General features: G+C 41.2%; 1 protein-coding gene across 1 annotated transcript in view; it reads right to left on the bottom strand.

Moving 5' to 3' along the window:
• CERKL (ceramide kinase like) overlaps window positions 1–19349 on the bottom strand; it is a 165406-nt gene that overhangs the window by 82122 nt on the left and 63935 nt on the right. Inside the window, exon 2 of the mRNA XM_040357642.1 lies at window positions 15610–15849. Coding sequence (XP_040213576.1) covers window positions 15610–15849 — 240 coding nt within the window. The remainder of the gene's footprint in view (window positions 1–15609; window positions 15850–19349) is intronic.

Here is a 19349-nt window from a genome sequence, read left to right as displayed (position 1 = left end):
TAAATGGCAGTATGTGATTCTAGGCCTTTATCTGTGGCCTGTAAAATAAATTGTATATAGTCACCGAACCAACTTTGTACGAGCGCAAAGTACACTGATGTTATATTGTTCGGATTTTCTAAGACCATTATGTCCGATTGAGCACTAACTGGAGTATAATATTTAAATCCCATTGTGAAGTGGCAATTCATATTCTATTACTTTCTCTTCAGCTTTCAGCACTGTAGAGAAGAAGCAGAGGGATAAAGAATGACCAACTGTTCCTCTCATAGTAACAAACGTACTAATATGTGCTAGTTTAAACTTGATCTATCTGTGAGTCAGTGATCCATGAAAAGTGGGGGTTAATCAGGATGTTCAGAAAACAAAAGCTGATAGGGTAGCAGAGACGCTACTTGCAGGCTCACATCTGTGCAGTTTTAGGGCTCCTTTTTAATGGCAATGGGTTCATGCAAGAGAAGAGAAAAGAAAAAATCAGAGTTCTTTGAAATATAGTACTTTCAAACACATACATTAATCATTTAAAAATGTAAAAAGGAGTTGTGGCTTAATCTGAGCTCAGCTAATAAATTAAGGCTGTCGCTTGCCAAGGTAGCTCCAGATAAACTGTAAAAGTTAATGTTAAACAACTCTAGTTAATGAATAACATTAATACCATAAATGGTTGCTATAACAACTTTTGAAGCCTCAAGTCAGTGAAAAAAAAAAAAGAAACAGGTAAAAAATTTAAAGGGATGGATTCTATCTGGATTATTTAATGCAACAGTACAATGAACATATTTGAGATGCAAATGCAGGCGCCCATAGCAAATGCTTAGATTTGAATTTACAATAATCAAGTCACTAAAATATGGATTTCTGACTGGTTGCTCTGGGTTGAAACTTATTAAGTCCTCTATTACGTGTGTTTTTGTTTTAAGTTACTATAGAAGGAGTTCTTTATTTTTTAAATAATATCCAAAAAATAAAATGGTCAACATTTTAATATCTAAGAGAACATTAAAGACATTCAAGCTTAAAGTGCTTGCAAACGATCACCTTGTATAACAACCCATTCAGTGTAAAATAGAAATGAAAGGCAAAACATTTGTATATAGAAAATAATTATAATAATTATAAATACCTGTTTTCCTTTTTTTTTTTATAAATGATCACATTCCCTCTGTTCCCAGCTGCATAAGAGCCGGGGAGGTGAAGCAGCATACACTGAGCTTCCCAATGAATGGCTGTGCGGGGGGGGCGTGTCAGGACAAGTCTGGTCTGGTCATTGGAGGAGAGTACACCGAGTTCCCAGCATAGCTAGAGAACTGACCATGCTGTGCTCTCCTGCTTAGCGTGGTACATTTTTAATAGGAAAGCAGAGGGACTGGCAGGAACATCAGGGATTTCACACAACGAAAGCAATACAAAGAGAACAGGAGACTTTCTCATACAAGTACATGGTACAACAGGCACATATCAGGAATATGAAGTCATACCTCCCAACTGGCACAAATTCTGCATCCCCGTGATAGAAGCCCCCCGCTCAACAACTTTAATGTCCGATAAAAAAAATTGCCATCCCGCGGCAGCACCCCAACCCCCCCCGCGCTTCAATGTCTGATAAAAAAAAATGTTGGGATAGCAGCCTACGCGTTTCACACTATCAATTAGTGCTTAATCACAAATTCTCTACCATTTGCCTTGTGCCTTGCGGGCACCCTGTATCTCCTGAGAAGATATTGATTGCTTAGCATACCCACCTGGAGCGGTGACTCCCTTTTCCCGCAGTACAATGTTGAAAAGTTGGGAGGTATGTTAAGTGTTGGGGAAACAAAAGCTTTAAATAAGGACTTCACTTAAAAAAGTAAGTTCCCCTCATCCTCCTCCTCCTCCTCCTCTGCCATTGTTGGAACATTTTTTTTCTGGGAGCGGGTACCTATTTCTGACAAGTGCCTGCTTCTACCTCTGCTTTTCTCATCCAGGTGGATGTTGGTATCCCCTGCTTGAAACCTCCTGGGCCACATCACAGGTCCCAGGAGGCTGCAGGACAAATCTGTGCAGCATGTCCTGCGCATGCGCAGTGAAAAGCTGCCATAAAACAGCAGGAAGAAGCAGCCCGCTTCCCACAGGCAGGAAACAGCACCAGGGATCCGAAGACTGCAGAAAAAACGGCTCAGGTGAAGACCAGTCTGGCAAGGGTCTGTTTATTAAACAGTATTTGTAGCTATAGATTTTTTTTTTTTAAAGACAGGCTGTTTATTAAAATAATAAAAATAACAAGAATTTTGTACCCCCAGGCTTTAGCCAGGAACAGTGATTTTCTAATTCTCCTGCAGGAATAATTTGGCATTGCCACCTAGCTAATAGGATGTACTGATGTTCTAAAGATGAAGGGTTATGTTACTGTTTACAAGGAAGCTCCCCCCCCAGGTGCAATTCTGTTACATTAGTCGACATCAAAAATTGACAAATTCTAGGAAGAATAGTAATGCTTAGGAGCAAAAAAAGAAATCAGATAGCGCTAACCGCTTTTTAGTATACTCTGCAGTATTTCTCAATATTGAGGCCCATTCATTAAACATAGATGGCGCTATTGAGCTTGGCATGTGACCTACTCCTGGCTTTTTTATTACGCTACCAGTCATTTATATTGTGCTACGTTGGTTTAGGACTCCAGAAGCCACTGGGGTGCAATCCACATTGGTAAAGAACATTGCGGTGCTTTATAAATATGCAAAGCTCTTTTGTGGCCATACAGCTGCCTTGTAAATGTACCCCTTAATGTAATTGTATTCATCCATTTAGTAATAGTGTTTGAGTTAAAAAGTATCTGCTTGAATTGATTTGTAGTTTATGTTCCCTTATCAATGTAAACCCAAAGGTCCTGATGTATGACAATATATTTGTTGACGCCCATAGCAATCAATTCTCGTTTCCTTTTCAAACCTGGACTGCAGAAATGGCAGTAGGAAGCTGATGGTTTTATAGCAATTTTTTTTTCCTACTTCAGCGCAAAACTTTTTCCTGCCAACACAGTAAATCGGACACAAGCCCCTGAAAAAAGTGCAAACATGTAAGTAGTTTTCCACCATTCTTACATTTGATTGCTTTTGATTTGATGTTTTGGGTTTAAATATTACAGTGAGAATAAACCATTAAGCTCCATTTACATCTAGGCTTCCCGGATTGTGGGCCGAAGCGATTCAACCCACAAACCTGAATCACGGCAAATCGTGAGATGCTCTTGCGATCCCTGCCCCTTCCAATGGCACCATGATCATGGCGTGATTTTGCCTTGACTGTCGCCCCCAACGTATCGCGGTAGAATTGCGCAAACTTCTTTTGGATGCCAGGCGTACCGCGATTCTGCTTGCATGATTTTACAGCTATTCATCGGGCAAAATCATGATCAGGGTGCCATTGGAAGTGACGGGGAAGTGTGATGGAGCATACACACGGTCGGAATTCCTGACAAAAACCTCACATTTCACTTTTCTTGTCGGGGAAAACTGATCACGTGTTTTTTCTGTAAATACGCTGCTGGCTTGTCAGAGAGTTAAATAAACGCCCTGTGTGCATGAGGCTTAATTTTGTTTTTTAACCACTTAAGGACCGCTCACTGTATAAATACGTAATTTTTTTAAAGATGGATATCTCGGTAATGGCAGCAGCTGCTGCCACAACTGAGGTATCCATCTTTTCAGTGAGCGGTCCTTTCAGCGATAACCGTGGTCTCCGTGGCGGATTCGCCGCAAGATCACCGTTATCGGCGGCGGAAGAGGGGCCCCCCCTCCCGCCGCTCTCCTCGGGTCTTCTCTCCTGCTTGGCTAGGATACGAGTGAGGGCAAGATGGCCCCCACCCGTCCCCATAGCATAGCAGGGCGGAAGCGACGTCAAAACGTCACTTCCGCCCATGCCTCATATTTAAGAGGACCTGTCATGCTTTTTTCTATTACAAGGGATGTTTACATTCCTTGTAATAGGAATAAAAGTGAACCATTTTTTTTTATTTAAATTTTTTTAGTGTAAAAACGAAAAAAATAAATAAGAAAACCCAAAAAAAATTTAAAGCGCCCCGTCAAGCTCCCGTGCAGAAGCGAAAGGCATACGTGAGCAGCGCCAGCATATGAAAACGGCGTTCAAACCACACAAGTGAGGTATCACCATGATTCTTAGAGCAAGAGCAATAATTCTAGACCTCCTCTGTAGCTCAAAAGATGCAACCTATAGAATTTTTTAAATGTCGCCTATGGAGATTTTTAAGTAAGGTAAAAGTTTGACGCAATTCCACGAGTGGGCGCAATTTTGAAGCGTGCATGTTGGGTATCATTTTACTCGGCGTAACATTATCTTTCACAATATATAAAAAAATTGGGTTAACTTTACTGTTGTCTTATTTTTTAATACAAAAAAGTGAATTTTTTTCAGAAAAAGTGCGCTTGCAAGACCGCTGCGCAAATACGGTGTGACAAAAAGTATTGCAATGACTGCCATTTTATTCTCTAGGGTGTTAGAAAAAAATATATATAATGTTTGGGGGTTTTAAGTAATTTTCTAGCAAAAAAAAACTGTTTTAATCTTGTAAATGCCAAATCTGAAAAACAGGCTCGGTCCTTAAGTGGTTAAATACAACAGACTCCAACACTATTTGAGCTGTCGTAGTTGTGAGTCAACAATAGTAAGTGCAATATATCAGTGAAACAACCTAAGCTAGAATGTTGGAAAAACCTTTCCAAAGAAAAAGCAAAATCAAATCCATAGTGCTCAATGCAGGTTTCACAGATCATTCCTAACAGATGAAACATCTGTCCAGTTATAGCCACTTTAATCACACAGCCGGTCTCACCTATCACGTATTGCTGTGCACTCACCTATATGGTTATGCAAGCCCTTAAGCCAGGCAGTACAGCTGAGAGCAATGTCATTTGCATAAAGCAATTAGATTGCTTCTGTTGGTATAGTACAGACAGTTCTTTTATAAATGTTAATATACTTATAGCTTTAACATAACACTATATATATATATATATATATATATATATATATATATATATATATATATATATATACACACACACACACACACACACACACACACACACACACACACACATACACATACATACACACACACGCAGTATCTCCAAAAAGTGAGTACACCCCTCACATTTTTGTAAATTTTATTATATCTTTTCATGTGACAACACTGAATAAATTACACTTTGCTACAATGTAAAGTAGTGAGTGTACAGTTTGGATAACAGTGTAAAATTGCTGTCCCCTCAAAATAACTCAACACAGCCATTAATGTCTAAACCTCTGGCAACAAAAGTGAGTACACCCCTGAAAATGTCCAAATTGGGCCCAAAGTGTCAATATTTTGTGTGGCTGCCATTATTTTTCAGCACTGCCTTAACCCTCTTGGGCATGGAGTTCACCAGAGCATCTCAGGTTGCCACTGGAGTCCTCTTCCCCTCCTCCATGACAACATCATGGAGCTGGTGATGTTAGAGACCTTGCACTCCCCCACCTTCCATTTGAGGATGTCCCACAGATCCTCAATTGGGTTTAGCTCTGGAGACATCACCTTTACCCTCAGCTTCTTTAGCAAGGCAGTGGTCATCTTGGAGGTGTGTTTGGGGTCGTTATCATGTTGGAATACTGCCCTGTGGCCCAGTCTACAAAGGGAGGGGATCATTCTCTGCTTCAGTATGTCACAGTACATGTTGGCATTCATGGTTCCCTCAATGAACTCCCTAGTGCCAGCAGCACTCATGCAGCCCCAGACCATGACACTCCCACCACCATGCTTGACTGTAGGCAAGACAAACTTGTCTTTGTACTCCTCACCTGGTTGCTGCCACACACGCTTGACACCATCTGAACCAAATATGTTTATCTTGGTCACATTAGACCACAGGACATGGTTCCAGTAATCCAAGTCCTTAGTCTGCTTGTCTTCAGCAAACTGTTTGCCGGATTTCTTGTGCATCATCTTTAGAAGAGGCTTCCTTCTGGGATGATAGCCATGTAGACCAATTTGATGCAGTGTGCGGTGTATGGTCTCAGCACTTACAGGCTGACACACCCCACCCTTCAACCTCTGCAGCAATGTTGGCAGCACTCATGTGTCTATTTCCCAAAGACAATCTCTGGATATGACGCTGAGCACATGCAGTCAACTTCTTTGGTGGACCATGGCGAGGCCTGTTTTGAGTGGAACTTGTCCTGTTAAACCGCTGTATGGACTTGCCCACTGTGCTGCAGCTCAGCATCAGGTTCTTGGCAATCTTCTTATAGCCTAGGCCAACTTTATGTAGAGCAAAAACATTTTTTTTTCAGATCCTCAGAGAGTCCTTTGCCATGGAGGTGCCATGTTGAACTTCCAGTGACCAGTATGAGATAGTGAGAGCGATTAGACCAATTTTAATATACCTTCTCCCCATTCACACCAGCGATCTTGTAACACTAGCTAGTCAAATGACACCGGGGAGAGAAAATGCCTAATAGGGCCCAATTTGGAAACTTTCACTTAGGGGTGTGCTCACTTTTGTTGCCAGCGGTTTCGACATTAATGCCTGTGCGTTGCGTTATTTTGAGGGGACAGCTAATTTACACGGTTATACAAGCTGTACATTCACTACTTTACATTGTAGCAAAGTGTCATTTCTTCAGTATTTTCAGATGAAAAAATATAATAAAATATTTACAAAAATGTGAGGGGTGTACTCACTTTTGTGAGATACTGTGTGTGTGTATATGTATATATATATATATATATATATATATATATATATATATATATATACTTCTGTATTCCCAGTGGGTAAACATTTGAGTTCTTGTAACATTGTTGGAGTGCCAGAGTCAGGGTTAATGTAATCTGCTGGCTGTCTCTCGCTCTGTATCTCGGTTTGTGGACAGAGCACATATGCGGTAAACTGTGCACTTTATAAAATTCTTTTTTAAAAACAAGTACATCGAAATACCTGTTGGGCTGCCAGCTGTCGTTTAGTAGGGACAACTGGGCAAAACATGGTGGCTGTATTGCAGATATGTACTGCACATGCTTTTTTGTTTTGACCAGATAATCTGTGCTGCTATAAAATGTGTAGCCCAACATAAGTATGAAAGAAGACTCATCAATCGCTGAAGAGATAATTTTAAGGATGGTCAATCTGGATAGAACACAAAATGTAGCAAATCATTTTGTGCAAATACATAATTCTAGCACCGAATCCCTACAGATTATGGACAGAGAAGATAATCCTATTAGTGCAGGTGATCGGTTCTCTATCCTCAGTAGGAAACAAGCTTTCTGGAACTCTTATGCCACGTACACACAATCAAATTTTCCGTCTGAAAAACCTTGGATGGTTTTTCCGACGTAATTCCGCTCAAGCTTGGCTTGCATACACACTGTCACACAAAAGTTCTCTGAAGTTTCATCCATCAAGAACGCGGTGACCTACAACACTACGATGAGCCGAGAAAATTAAGTTCAATGCTTCCGGGCATGCGTCAAATTGTTTCCGAGCATGCTTCGGAATTTTGCGCGTCGGAATTGCTACAGACGATCGGATTATCCTATAGGAATTTTTACCGTCTGGAAATTTGAGAACCAGCTCTCAATCTTTTGTTGGCGGAAATTCCAACAGCAAAAGTCCGATGGAGCCTACACACGGTCGGAATTTCAGCTCACATCAGACTTTTGCTGACGGAATTTCCGATCGCGTGTACAGGGCATTACACTCCATGGTTTGAACTTTGAATGGAATGTTAATCATTATTATAAGTAATAGTTTGGATATACTGTAGATCAGATAATGAGACACCCACCTTTTCTCTTCCCTCTCCCCTCCTTGGCCTTTTCCCTATTTCTTCCTCTTCCCCTTTTTCCTTGTGCAGAAATATTTAAAGAAATATTTAAACTTCTTGGTTTTAATATTTTGCATTAAAAAGATTTGTTTTAGTGAGGTGTGTTGTTTTTCTACTGTGCAGTCCAACTTTGCATAACAGACCTGAATTGTGTACAGTAATACCTTGGATTATTATTGGATAATTCATTCCAGAAGAATGCTTGTAATCCAAAGCACTCGTATATCAAAGCAAGTTTCCCCATAGAAAATAATGGAAACTCAGATAATCCGTTCTATAGCCATTGCTTCTCTATGCAGTACCGCATGTGGCCAGAGGTGCGGGGGCACTGGAGACACTCGGAAATTTTCACATCGTCATTTTTCACGTCGTCGTTTTTCTGGCCGTGAAAAACGGTCGTGAAAAACGGTCGTGTGTAGGCTTTTACAGCGGGGAAAAAAACGTGCATGCTCAGAAGCAAGTTATGAGAAGGGAAATTTGCATAATCAGCCCAAAGGGTGGTGCCATTAGATGGGAATTTCCCCTGTATAGTGCCGTTGTACGTGTTGAACATCACCACGCTTTGCTCAAGCATTTTTTATCACGATCGTGTGTATGCAAGGCAGGCTTGAGAGGAATCACGTCGAGAAACACGTTGTTTTTTCCATGACATGAATAACGATCGTGTGTACGCGGCATTAGAGGGCCTGGCTTTTGGTGACGCAATACATTTTGGCTTTGTGAGTTTGCGCTACTTACAATAAAGCTTTATAAATAAAGAAAATTCAAAACAGCAGAGGTGCCGCCTGTTTGTATCTGGATACTGCAGGGAAGAAGGAATCCCAGTGTGTTTGACATTTTGTGGGACAGAACAAAGTACTATCACTATTTTTATTGTGTGAGATTAGGTCTCTGAGGCCTCGTACACACGATAGGTTAAACAGAGGACAACGGACTGATGGACCCGTTTTCATCGGTTAAAACCGATTGTGTGTGGGCCCCATAGGTTATTTAACCATCGGTTAACTTGCTTTAAATTTAACCGATGGATTCCTAACCGATGGGAAAAAAACGATCGTTAGTAGGCACAACCATCGGTTAAAAATCCACGCATGCTCAGAATCAAGTCGACGCATGCTTGGAAGCATTGAACTTCATTTTTTTCAGCACGTGGTTGTGTTTTACGTCACTGCGTTCTGACACGATCGGTTATTTAACCGATGGTGTGTAGGCGCGATGGACCATCAGTCAGCTTCATCGGTTAACCGATGAAAACGGTCCATCGGTCCGTTCTCATCGGATGGACTGATCGTGTGTACGCGGCATGAGTCTGCGACTTTCATTTCCAATTCCTTTCATTTGCCACCAGTCCTGCCCAAGCACAACAGGCTGCACTGCAGCTTACAGGGTAACCCAGAGCATGGGTAAATGCAGGCCTGGAATCTCCCTCCAAACCAGGAAAATCCTAGTAAGCACTAATGAGCAGCAATAAGAAGTAATATTGGTCTCCCTGCCCAAGCTCAAAATTAGGCCCTTGGGATTACGATTCAACAGCAGCTCAGTAGCTTAGGAACAATGAAGCTTATCTAGCCACAGAAACAAAAGGCATTTTATTTCTTATAGAGCGATCCACAAGGGCATTCGTTTTGTGCGTAGACTATCATCGCTCATAAGCCTGTTATTGTACAGTTCAAGGTTCCCAACGTCAATTAAAGCTTTATGAAATCTGATTTGGAGCATACACCACCTGAAAAGAAACACAACCACTGGCATGTCTCTGGTGATGAATACATGATCATATGAAAATGATATCTAAAATAAAAACATCTGCTTACGGTAATGTGTTTTTTTAAGCCTCTTCTCACCACAACTACGAAAGCCTATCATCTCTCAGCAAATGTGCCCCCAAGCCCCTTCCAACCCATTGACATAAAAAAAAGAGAAAAAGGAGAAGAAAACCCTCTTTAGTCACCTAAAGCAAGCCCTACATTATACAAGGTTGAAGGTAAGAAAATTGCTCAACTACTCAATCAACACAGTCATTGTTAATAGGGGAATCCCTTCCACTGTGCAACTGTATAGCAGGGGGTTTCCCAGCCGTCAGAATACAATGATCACTCCTGGCAGTTTTAGCCGCTGGCAGTGATCGCACAGAAAAAAAAAACACAGGCTGTCTGCCCATACCTCATGTGATGGAAGTATTTACAGAGCAGCCCGTAATTCAAGTCCAGGTCCGGCAGCAGGTTTATAATTGATCCGGATAAGGTTGTCTCACCCGGGGTTGAGGCAGGGTAAAAATCCATCTCCTCATGGACCAGAGGGGCAATAGGCCAAGTGCAGAGATGGCAGCCCAAACATCTAGGTCAATCATGGTCTCTAATGATGGATAGGGAATAACTAGAAATGAATAAACAATAATGAATTACAATATACTGTATATCTACACTCCCAACATATTCATTTTCTGCATTTTATTTTTATTTTTGTCACTTTTTTTCAGTTTGTACACATACACCAATTATGTACCCAGTGGTCTCTCACTGTGACATTCCCATTCTTTTCCTTTCGATTTTGGTTGTAACATACACATCATGATTCACCTAGATGTTTGGGCTGCCATCTCTGCCCTTGGCCTATTGCCCCTCTGGTCCATGAGGAGACGGATTTTTACCCTGCCTCAACCCCGGGTGTGACAGCCTTATCCGGATCAATTATAAACCTGCTGCCGGACCTAGACTTAACTTAAGGGCTGCTCTGTAAGTACTTCCATCACATGGTCTTTTTGGCTATCCCCCTTTTAATTCCATCATTAATTAGTTAATTATATCTAGAAAGGAGCCATGTGTTGGTGGGCGTTCTGACACTCCTGCTCGCCCCCTCCCCCCTCAAGGGAGGGGGCGAGCACGACACTCCACACCAGGGAGAAAGCCTTGCATTACTGTGTGGAGTTACAGACAGAAGAACAGGAAGTGAGGATTTCTCAGAAGAAATAAGGACATTTAAAAGCAAAATCGAAGTGAAGGACGGCTGCACTAAGGTAAAGGAAGTTATTTAAGGATTTTTTTTTTTACCTTTAACAACATTAAAGTGGTTGTAGAGGCATATATATCATTTTTTAAAATAACAAACATGGTATTGCAGTAACCTTTTCTTTTAAGATCCCCTGTCAATGCTCTTGGCTTCTCCAGAGAGGGGAGAGAGAGAACCAGCGCAAATGCAGGTGAGAATAGTACTGGATCGATACAGGTAAGTATTTTGGGTGGGGGAAACAACTAGTGTAAGTTTTTTTTACCTTTGTGCATTCTGTGAACAAATTCCTCTGTTCACAAAAGCAAGATAGAGGAATCATACCCGCCGGGGCATTCTATTCTGACTTCTGTTTTACGAGGACAGCCATACACAATTTGGCTGGTACCTGCTGAAGCGGACAAATTTCCAACCATCTACTGTATAGCTAACTTTACTCTACCTAAGGGTGACGCAAGTCCCTTGGAACTAGAAGTGAGAGGTTACCCAAAATCTATTCGTTTTCACTGTTCCAACTCCCTAACCTTATGCTAATAACACACATTGGGGGTTATTCACGAAAAGGCAAATCCACTTTGCACTACAAGTGCACTTAGAAGTGCAGTCGCTGTAAATCTGAGGGGTAGATCTGAAATGAGGGGAAACCCTGCAGATTTTATCATCCAATCATGTGCAAGCTAAAATGCTGTTTTGTATTTTCCTGGAGCACAGTGATGTATGCTGAATGTAGAGTTTATACCACATCTCCAGCAGACTCACATGTTAGTGAGGGACATAGTAAATCTAACAAAAGATGGAGTTCAGCTTTAATTAAGGTATAGCCCCAGTTTTAACCGGGGTAAAAATATTTGTAACAGCGGTCATCTGAATCTCTAAAGTAGAAGAGGAGGACGTCACAATAAGGAAACACTTTTCCTGATTAACGCCAACTCACTCAACAAATAATGCACCTTGTGTTTCAAAGGCATACTGTCAACCCAGGAAAGCATGACAGATGTGAAAAGATAAATTGCTCTAGAAGGATCACTGCATGTGTTTGCTTAGGTAAATCTGAACAGTCCTGTTCACACAGATAGTGGCCTGTGTTAACTAAGGAGTGCGTCTAAATACTATGGAGCTGAATTTTTTGGAACCGAAAGAAAAGAAAATATTTTGGCTATAGTAGCCAATACAAATTGTCTATTCTCTGGAGAAAAAGTTAGAGTTATGACTGTGCGGTTGATTTATTATAACTGGAGAGTGCAAAATCTGCTGCAGCTCTGCATAGTAGCCAATCAGCTTCTAACTTCAACTTGTTCAATTAAGCTTTGACATACGTTTAAATAAGTGATGTAGAAATGCACCAAAGCAACTAAATATTAGATATGCACGATTCATTTGCAATGCAGATCACCACAACGCATGTTAGTGCATTTAAACGCAGGTGTATTGGAGTGTCATTTGAAAGGAATTGTATCGCAATGCATGAATATACATTGCAGTGTAAATGGGCCTTAAAAGTGGAATTGTAGACAAAAAAATCTAAATTTGCCATTGCTTAGAATGTGCAACAACTTAAAACTTTTATATTAGGCGTTATCGTAACAGCAGTCAGCCATAGACAATTCGATTCAAACTGTGAGTGGGCAGGCTGAATGTCCCTCGGGATTCCCCTGTCAGCACTGTCTGTGTTGATGGGGAATCATGCAAATTTCTTTCCTGCAACCCGTGGTTGCAGGAAAGAAATTTGCACCATCTATGGCCTGCATAAGCTAGGAAATCAGTAATCTGCTGAGCTTTACCAATAATGATGTGCCTGTGCAGCTGAATGTGGCTGCTCACAGGTACTTTCTTAAAGGATAAGTTCACTTTAACCACTTCCCGACGGCCGTTCGACTATATACGGCCGCAGGGTGGTTCTACTTCTCTGGGGCGCCGTGTTTTTACGGCCGCCCCTTTCCGCGTTCCCCGCGAGCGCTCCCGAGCGCGCAGCGGGGAACTTCTGTGCTGGCCGTGTCCCTTGGACACAGCCAATCACAGATCGCCGTGAACGGCCAATCGGAGTGGCCGTTTGCTAGGCGATCTGTGCGGCCAATGAGAGATGATCTCATATGTTTACATATGAGATCATTTCTCATTGCCGGCTCTCACAGACAGCGGTGCTGTCAGGGATAGAGGAGACCGATCTGTGTCTCTTGTACATAGAGACACAGATCGTCACCTCCCCCAGTCACCCCCCTCCCCCCAAAGTTAGAACACTATATAGGGAATACATTTAACCCCTTCCTCACCCCCTAGTGTTAACCCCTTCCCTGCCAGTCACATTTATACAGTAATTAGTGCATATTTATAGCACTGATCGCAGTATAAATGTGAATGGTGCCAAAAATGTGTCAAAAGTGTCTGATGTGTCCGCCATAATGTCGCAGTCACAATAAAAATCGCAGATCGCTGCCATTACTAGTAAAAAAAAAATTATAAAAAATAATAATACTGTCCCTTATTTTGCAGGCGCTATAACTTTTGCGCAAACCAGTCGCTTATTGAGATATATTTTTTTTTTTTTACTAAAAATATGTAGAATACGTATCGGCCTAGACTGAGGATAAAAAAAAAAAAAAAAAAATTTCGCTCTATTTTTGTTTATAGCGCAAAAAATAAAAACCGCAGAGGTGATCAAATACCACCAAAAGAAAGCTCTATTTGTGGGGAAAAAAGGACGTCAATTTTGTTTGGGAGACACGTCGCACGACCGCGCAATTGTCAGTTAAAGCGACGCAGTGCCGAATCGCAAAAAGTCCTCTGGGCAGGAAGGGGGTTTACGTGCCCAGTAAGGAAGTGGTTAAAAAAAAAAAAAAAAAACATAATGATAATAAATCCACATTTTTTTGCAGGTATAAAAAAAAATTGCATTAACATTTTTTTTTGTAGGAGCCTGGAAAGCATTGCATCCATACATTGTACAGGCAGGCAATAAAACAAAGACAGGAAGAATCAAAAAACTATTAAATATAAAACACTACACCTGCGTTCGCAATGTACTAAAGCACAGGAAAAAGTAGCAAGCACAGTTTCCTGGTACCAAAATAACTAAAAAGTAAAATATAAGTGCAACGCTTTCACATTAAACATAGAGGTCATATCAATACATCATTTAAAAGTTCAGGGTTGAAGATCCAAGGAGTGCGATTCCACACAGAAAGGAGCTGTAAGATGTCCTCCACCAATAGTAAAGCATTTACTGACCCTTCCCCCATGTGATGGACCACTTGACATAAAGTAGTCAAAAACGCTTGATCACATTCAGCTCTGAACCGACATATCCACCAAACCTTCTGATTTCTGTAATTTTCTTATCATAGAACTCTCCGCCAGGGGGTGGGGGGAGGCCTCAGATCATCCAGGGTTTAGGGATAGGCAAAAAACACTCCATTGTGCAGTATTACTGGTAACAACATTTATTAAAAGCCACCAAAGTACTTACAAGCAATATAAGCAAAAAATCTCATTTCACTCCATAGAACAATGAGAATGTTTCCAACCAACAAAATGCCCAACTCCTGTGCATGGTGATCTCATGTGACCAAGCTCCACCAAACGCGTTTCGTTACACAAACATCATCAGGGGAGTGGCAATCGCTATTTATATGGTGGGAGCAGTATAAAAATAAAGGGCCAGATTCTCAAAAGAGATACGACGGCGTATCTCCAGATACGCCGTCGTATCTCTGAGTCTGGGCGGTCGTATCTATGCGCCTGATTCTTAGAATCAGTTACACATAGATTTCTATTAGATCCGACAGGCGTAAGTCTGTTACGCCTGTCGGATCTAAGTCTGTTACGCCTGTCGGAACTGCTTTACAAGGATTCCAGTAATTGGTAATTCAATGAGAACTACAAGCCAACAGCCGCAAAGGATATTGGCACCTGTAGTTCATTAATTCACAGAACTCTGTGAATGAATGATGTGGCCGTGTGGATGGAGCCCCACATGGCCACAGTGTTTTCAAATAGTGAAAGCAGGTACGGGGAGAAGATCCCCTCCTGCTTTCACAGAGAGGGCACGGATTGGGGAGCAGCTGCAGGAGTGGGAATGTGTTACATCTTTCACCCTAAGAACCACCAACAGCAATGTGCTGCAGCTTTTCCTATCCTCCTTGACTTGCCTTTGACTTATGCCGCGTACAGACGGTCGTTTTTTGTGATGAAAAAAAAACGTTTTGAAAAACGACACAAAAAATTCAAGCATGTTCGGGAAAAAAAAAATTGTTGTTTTTTTGAAGACATAAAACAATGTTTTGCCAACACACGATCATTTTAAATGACGTTTGTTAAAACGTCGTTTTTTTTCATCACAAAAAACGACCGTGTTACTTCTGGAGATGAGAATCCTAGGCAGTGGACACACTAAATAGCTGCCCTGCATAACTAAATCCAAGGGCTTTGTGGTCACATGACAGGAGGACTTTTTAGGAGGAGAAAGGGTAGGAAAAAATAGTCTTAGAATTCGAACTATAAAGATCTAATATTGCTGTGATATTGGATCATTAGAAGGTGTATACAGATAGCCTTTTTTCCCACTTTAAATGTCTTTTGATGCTTTAAAAACATAATATATAAAGCCTTACATTCAAAATGAGTAAAGATTACATTAACCTTTCAGTTATTTGCGTACATTGCCTCCTTTCCTCTTGGCAATCCATAAATGTTGTTTAGCATGATTGACAGCTATAAAAAAAAAAATAATAATTAAAAGTAACTTACCATTCAATATTTCCTTTAATTGTCGGTACCATATGTTACAAAAGTCTTCACTTAAGTTGTGAAGGCTAATGGAGTCATCTTTCAGTTTGTGTCCCTTTCTGATGCACAAAAATAGTGTGATTCCCAACAAGGTGCCACCTTTATCCTGTCCTGCTGCACGGCGGCGTTTCAGCTTCACGGAAAATATATCTCGTAGGTCAATAGATTCCTCTTTCTGCTGTTGGATGCTTTTGGAGCTGCCTGTTTTAAGAAGCACATAAGGCAAAGGTTACAGACCATAAAACACAGATTTTGAGTTAAACGTCCTTTTTAAACCAAGCCTTTGCTTTTTTACTTTCTTTAACAGACCAAGATCTACAGCTGCACAGCAAAAGTAGCAGATAGAGGGTCGAGACAAACCATATTCTGGAACAATTACAGGTGCTTACAATGGTCAGAATTTAATCATGCGGTTTAAAACTTCTTCCAAAATTTTTTGTAGCTGCTAAAAAAGTGTTTGATGGAGTTGGGTTTTAACTTGTTTGTCTCTTACTTAAAGTAGAACTAAAGTTTCCTTTAGCCATTAGATGTCTGCAAGCTCTCTTGTCCCCACTGACATCTTCGCTTGGTCTTCTTTCAGGATCAGCATCTTCGGCTGTCCTGATTGGCCAGCCCATGGTGTCTACAGTATGTATGTACATGGGAGGCAATACACCCAAGGCATGCTGAGATTGCGCACAGAGTTGTGCATGTTCTACTCAGTGTACATTCTATAGAAACTTGCTAGGGAAGAAGTATTTGTTGCAGAAGAGACATATAGGGGACTATTTATCAATGTTTTCACCCAAGATTTACAAAATTTCCAATCCAAGATTCACAAATTTTTCTAACTGAATCTTCTATGGAAATTTGGGAATTATAGGTAGTTTGTGTGACTCTTGGGTGATAAATAGACCCAACAGAGCCTCTTCTGCAATAAAAGACTTTCTGCTAGCATTTAATACACTAAAGTATAAAAAAAATGATCTACCGGCAGGACCAACAGGCAATAAAACTGTGTTACTGACGGATTTAAACCCTTAGAGCCGGCGCCTGCTAGCCCTTCAAGGGCTTTAGAATGCCGGTAGGCAGTGCAGGGCTTATAGTTATGTGATTAGCTCACATGGCGGTCACATGATTGGAAAGCTCCTGATCGCAAGCAGCAAACGGGTGCTTTCAGTTAGCGGCCATTAAAGGAACACTAAAGAGAAATTCTTATTTTTTTTAAATAACTAACATGTTATACTTACCTCCACTGTGAAGCTTGTTTTGCACAGAGTGGCCCCGAACCTGGCTCAAGAACTTTCCATCTTCATGTGAGCTCTCGCGCATGGTGGTAAGTTGTTGCGGGCGCGCTCCCGTGATACAGCCGGCGGCTATAGCTGCTCACTGTATCACTCGCCCCTGCCCTCTAGCGCGCCGCGTCATTGGATATGATTGACAGCAGCGTGAGGCAATGGCTGTGCTGCTTTAAGTCAACCAATGAATGAGCCGAGAAGCCGACCAAGAAGCCAGCACTTTCACAGCGCAGAACTTTCAAAGGGGTCAGGTAAGTAAACGGGGGCTCCGGGGGTGGGGGGATTCTAATGCTCGGAGGTTTTTTCACCTTAATGCATAGAATGCATTAAGGTGAAAAAAACATGTACCTTTACAACCCCTTTAACTGTTCCGGGAGAGTGCAGGGCACATGCTCTTGGCACAGCTCTATCCGCATTATTCCCACACAAATATGAAGCCGCTCGCACCAAAGCCCAGCCACAGAGAGGCCGCATATTTGCGTGCGCTAGGCATGAAGAGGTTAAAATAAAAACTGGTGTGTTAATCATCGTGAAAAACTGTCACTTAAAAAAAAACAAATAGTTTACACTTTTAGTGCTAAATTTGGTATCTGTTAATGACCGTTCATCGGGATAAATCATGCATTACAAGCTTTTGTCTTCAAATGTTTTACTAGATAAAGACAAATTGAAAGGCCCAAAAGCAAACATTCAAATGCAGGATGTTATACTGCATACTCATAAGAACAGATAGTTAATATAATAATCCATCATATGATATCAATAATAATCCATCATATAAATTTAATCTGCTGTTTTGACTCTTGAAAACATCATAGGTAATAAAAACAATTCTTATGCTAAATATTTAGCTTACTATGGGCATACAGTAGTCTGTGAAAAGAAAGTATCTTAGAAACAGTTTGTTAAAAAGATATGTATCAGTAAAAGTTAAAAGCCTAAATTGCCATAACAGTAAATTAGCTTGGGCTAAATATCTACAGCATGTCAGTTTGTACAGTACAGTATCTAATTTTTCATAAAACACAATTAAATGTATTTGGTGTTTGGGCATATAAAAATATGATAAGAGCTTTCAATTTAGAAGTCAAGAGTAACTTGGCAACCATGACTATTTTTTGGACAAACCAACGAGTGGAAGCAGAGCATATTCTCTAAAATTTTAAATATACAGTAGCTCACAAAAGTGAGTACACTCCTTACATTTTTGTAAATATTTTATTATATCTTTTCATGTGACTACACTGAAGAAATTACACTTTGTTACAATGCAAAGTATTGGGTGTACAGCTTGTATAACAGTGTAAATTTGCTGTCCCCTCAAAATAACTCAACACACAGCCATGTCTAAACCGCTGGCAACAAAAGTGAGTACACCCCCTAAGTGAAATTGTCCAAATTGGTCCCAATTAGCCATTAACGCTTTTCCCTTCCTGGTGTCATGTCACTCGTTGGTGTTACAAGCTCTCACTCTCTCATACTGATCACTGGCAGTTCAATATGGCAACTCATGGTAAAGAACTCTCTGAGGATCTAAGAATTGTTGCTCGACATAAAGATGGCCTAGGCTATATTAAGTTTGCCAAGACCCTGAAACTGAGCTGCAGCATGGTGGCCAAGACTATATAGCAGTTTAACAGGACAAGTTCCACTCAGAACAGGCCTTATCATGGTCGACCAAAAAAGTTGAGTGCACGTGCTTAGCATCATATGCAGAGGTTGTCTTTGGGAAATAGACATATGAGTGCTTCCAGCATTGCTGCAGAGGTTGAAGGGGTGGGCGGGGGGGGGTCAGCCTGTCAGTGCTCAGACCATACGCTGCACACTGTATCAAATTGGTCTGCATGACTGTCATCCCAGAAGGAAGCCTCTTCTAGAGATAAATAGCTAGATTCAGGTAGGGGCGCGCAACTTTAAGGCGGCGTAGCGTATCGTATTTATGCTACGCCGCCTTAAGTCAGAGAGGCAAGTACTGTATTCACAAAGTACTTGCCTCCTAACTTACGGCGGCGTAGCGTAAATAGGGCCGGCGTAAGCGTGCCTAATTCAAATTAGGATGAGGGGGCGTGTTTTATGTTAATCGGGGGTGACCTGACGTGATTGACGTTTTTTACGAACGGCGCATGCGCCGTCCGTGTACATATCCCAGTGTGCATTGCGCCAAAGTACGCTGCAAGGACGTATTGGTTCCGACGTGAACGTAAATTATGTCCAGCCCTATTCACGGACGACTTACGCAAACAACGTAAAATTTTCAAATTTCGACGCGGGAACGACGGCCATACTTAACATTGACTAGTCCAGCTATTTGATGGAATAACTTTACGCCTGAAAACGCCTTACGTAAACGGCGTATCTTTACTGCGACAGGCGCACGTACGTTCATGAATAGGTGTATCTAGTCATTTACATATTCTACGCCGA

The sequence above is a fragment of the Rana temporaria genome, chromosome 6 (assembly GCF_905171775.1).
Source record: "Rana temporaria chromosome 6, aRanTem1.1, whole genome shotgun sequence".
NCBI classification, from domain to species: domain Eukaryota; kingdom Metazoa; phylum Chordata; class Amphibia; order Anura; family Ranidae; genus Rana; species Rana temporaria.
The sequence above is the reverse complement of the archived record's forward strand: the minus strand, read 5'-3'. Positions and strand labels throughout refer to the sequence as shown.